The sequence below is a fragment of the Buceros rhinoceros genome, unplaced genomic scaffold (genome assembly GCF_000710305.1).
Source record: "Buceros rhinoceros silvestris isolate BGI_N320 unplaced genomic scaffold, ASM71030v1 scaffold13186, whole genome shotgun sequence".
NCBI classification, from domain to species: Eukaryota; Metazoa; Chordata; class Aves; order Bucerotiformes; family Bucerotidae; genus Buceros; species Buceros rhinoceros.
In genome coordinates, this window is record NW_010417006.1 from 20,582 (window position 1) to 24,512 (window position 3,931).

General features: G+C 55.0%; 1 protein-coding gene across 1 annotated transcript in view; it reads right to left on the reverse strand.

Annotated features, from left to right (window-relative positions):
• ADAP1 (ArfGAP with dual PH domains 1) overlaps positions 1–3,931 on the reverse strand; it is a 47,557-nt gene that overhangs the window by 6,099 nt on the left and 37,527 nt on the right. Inside the window, exon 6 of the mRNA XM_010138015.1 lies at positions 1,976–2,122. Coding sequence (XP_010136317.1) covers positions 1,976–2,122 — 147 coding nt within the window. The remainder of the gene's footprint in view (positions 1–1,975; positions 2,123–3,931) is intronic.

Consider the following 3,931-nt stretch of genomic DNA (forward strand, 5'->3'; position numbering starts at 1 on the left):
CTGCCGTGGCTTCCAGGACAAGACCTGCAGGGGGAGCTTCAGCCTCGGGCAGGAGCTGGGAGCGGTGGGAAATCCACTCCCGCAGCTCTGCTGCTCCCACGTCCAGCTGGAGAGCTGGGGGCAGGTAAGGCTGGCTCCAGCCTTGTGCCCACAGGAGGGACAGCCTTGGCAAGAAGCACCAGTTCAGGTGCCCCCGGGACGGGGCAGTCCGCACGGAGGAGTCACCCCACACAGAGCACTGGACTCCAGCTCCAGCGGGTGCCTCAACCGCCCCGTCTGGCTCAGTCCATCTGCTCATGGGGAAGTGCTAACAAGGGTCCAAGCCCAGTACACATCTGCCCTCCCAGAGCAGCTCCCCGGGACCCCCAAACGCACAGAGCGAGACCCCATGGTGCTGCGGGGTGTGAGAGGAACTGGGGCTCGGGGCTGGAGAGACGCAGCCCGGCTAACAAACCTCTGGGTGTGCAGCAAGCAAAGGGCGCGCAGGCACGGCCTCGCTGTGCTGCTTCCTACCCTGGGGCGCGACCTGCCGAGGTTTAGGTGGTCACCATTGCCTTCTTTTTACAAACCGATACATGGGGCGGAGAGCGAGCAAGGCTTCCATTGCCCCTCTCTCTACGGCAGCACAGACCCAGGCAGGCGCTCCTCTACGATGCACGTGTCCGTTTACACATACACGCGTGTGTGTCCACGAGCATCACACGCACATTTCCGTGCACGCACAAAACCAGATGATGCCATCAATTAACCCACCCCGACCCTCTAATTGCCGCAGGAACCACATCCAGCCTCTGCGGCGCAGCCCTGCGAGCACGACAGGCGGCATCCGGCTCCCGGAGCTGGAGGGCAGCAGAGGCACAATCAGCTTTGCTCATCCTGAAGTGATGATATCTTGCGTTTTGGTGGCATTACTGGCCTGCGTGCTCTGGAGAGCGGCGACCGCTGCGAGCACAGACTGCTCATCCCTAGCAGGGCTGCCTGCCTCGCCGGGCCTGGGGGAGCCGCCGGGAACGGGCTGTGTGCCAGGACAATCCCGCAAATCCCTGCCACGCCGCTCCACGAGGGAGCGCCTCCAGAAGGCCCCTCTGACAGACGGAACGGGATGTAACACCAAAGGCTGAAGGCACCATGGTGGCCAGAGGAAAGCAGATGCGACGCGAAAGTGACACTTTAGGCTCTGATTTTGTGGCCACTCCAGAGCTGCTGATATTTTATGGGGAGCACCAAATACTCAGAGGAAGGAAGAAAGATGGAAATAAGGCTGTGAGATGGCATCCACTGCGAACTCGCCTGGGTCTGCTCTGCAGGGACACCAGTCTGTGAGGACAAGACCCATGGGACAGCATGGTGACTGCTGCTGTTCTTCACAGTGCCTGCCCCAGGCTAGGACCCCTCTGACAGCCCCCAGGAGGGCTGGGAGCCCCCTCACTGACCTGGCCTCTGTGTCCTACTGTCCTTGTTGTGCAAACGACCACCCAGACTTGTGAGGCCTCTTCTTCACGCCTCCCTTCAGAGGCACAAGGGCATCAGAGCAAAGGGGTTTATTCCAGTACAAACATGCAGGTTGCTTTTTATAAAGCACGAGACACAACCAGCTCCTCATTCACTACACTTTTGCAAGTTCTTAGATCGAGTCCCCTCACCTTCCATTGCTCCATTCACTCATCTCCTTCTCCAGGCACCAGGGAGCCTGCCTTAAAAAATGCCTCTGCCCCTACCTCTAGTTGCAAGCAGAGGACCAGCAATTCCTTCCATTTGCACTTCATTATTTAGAGGACACAGATTGCAACCTTCATGCTTGGAAGGACATGACAAACCTGCTCAAAGCTGGTTGTGCATCCTGTAAACCCTTCCCTTCCACACCTGCCCAACAACACCCAGCTCAGTTAGAGCCTGGGGCGCCACAGGCTGGCTCCGAGCAGCATCAACCGCCAGCACCACAACCCAACCCTTCTTGCTACCTCCGCGCTCTCACCTTGCCGTCTTCGTGATAGACAAAGATGTTCCTTGTGCTATTGTCCTTCAAGTAAGTGATCTGCAGGCCGTGTGGGTTCCCAATTTTTGCAGGCTGGAAAGTCGCATTTAGGTGTTCGATCTTCATAATCGCTTTGGGTTCTTTTGCCTGGAAAACACAGCTGAGTGAGGAAACACCTGAGCACTGGCTTTCAAATCAGAAAGCAGTTCCTTTGGGCAGAAAAAACTCCTGATTGAGGCCATTAGCTATAAAAAAAACCAGCCTGACTCCCAGCCCACGAAACTGCCTGGTTATGAGATACCAGAGCTTTGCTCAGGCATCAGAGCGGGAAAACGCTCTGTTCTTCTGCAAAATTCAGCAGAGTTCAAGGGGAGAAAGGCTTCAGCCCAGATGCAAGATAGACAGACCAAGCCTCAGGACAGGACGTCGTGCTATAAAGACAAGCATCTTCACCATGCCTCCTGTCTCAGCCGCTGCTCAACCATCTCCTGACTCCCAGATCTCCAGTCCCTTCACCTAATGGTGAGTGATCAGCATTTGCACTGGGATGAGCACTACCAAAGAGAGAGGAACTGTGCAGCCAGACAAAAAAAGAAAATGCAGAGTGCTAACTAACAGGCCAGGGTTCGTTCCGCATCTCGAGCGCCCATAGTCAGTTCATCCTTGCCCAAGAAGCTGGAGGATTATCTCCCTTCCCACGTTCAGACATGGGTGCTAGGCTGGCAGGGTGCACCATGCCCATGTGCCCACCAGTCCCATCCTCCACATGAGCCGTTAGTTTCTGACTCTGCTCCTGCCCTTGCCCTCCGAACGGGGAACTTTCTTTTCAGAGGTACAAATACAGCCCACCTCTTGGGTTAGCCCAACAGTGAGCCTGGATCAGGCCCTCCCAGGCACCAATCCCACCTGCACCTTCTGCGGCAGGTCACCTGAACATTGTAGCACCGTTCACCTTCCTACAAAACATCTCTAGAAGTTTACCACCTTTTCAGGACTGCACTGAGACGTGAACGAGCAAGTGCGAATGAAACATCCCCCCAAAATAAAGATGAGGCTCTTGGTAACACCAGTTTTAGGGCCCAGCAGAAGGTCATGTGGTCCCCAGCACCATGCACAAGTCCCTGAGCTGGTGGAGATGTTAGTGCTACTTTGGGAACTTGGGGACAGGCTGTGGGTGACCACAGCAGGGAAATCCCAGCAAAAAGGACATGTCTAGACAGCACCGTTCCCACCACGGTTATGAGGTGGGTCAACGAAGCGAAGCAGCTTTAAACTACCAGAGCAGTCAAGAGCGACTGAACAGGAGCTGCTGGGAGTTTCACTTCTCCCTCGTAACGACCGGCTCTCTCCTGTCCACAAGGTGCAACTGCACCATATCACACCAAGCTGAAGGAGAAGATGGTGCTACTGAAGCACGCTGCCGGGCATGGAGAAGTGTGGATGGATGTTCTCCTTCACACAACATGGCTCATCACGACACCACGATTGCATCAACTGCTTGAGAAAACTGGCTGGCTGCTCGGTCTGGGCTGCTCGCAGCTGCAGCGTTCAGGGGAGACTCAAAGGTTAGAGAAAATACCTCGGCTTCCTCCATCACACGCTGCAGAATAGTTAGAGCGTCCATCCATTCATCACGAATGCAATTTTCATGGTAATAGCTCCATTTCTCACTTAGAATAAATGAAATGTGCTCTAGGGAAAAAGACAAATGCTTCCACCGTTCGATGCAGGAATGGAAAACCTGGGGGCCTTTCCTCTGGATTGCTTCCATGCCACGCAAAGGAGGCTTCAGACCCCAGTGACCACTGCGAGGCGGTGATACCTTCATCACAAGCTAGTCGTAAATACAAAACCCGCACTGGCCGGAAGATACAGAGCCAGAGCTGAGAAAAGCTCCTTCGTTGGTGGTTTAAGGAAAGTCTTATCGACTTTAAAGGGCAACAGAGCAGGAATTTG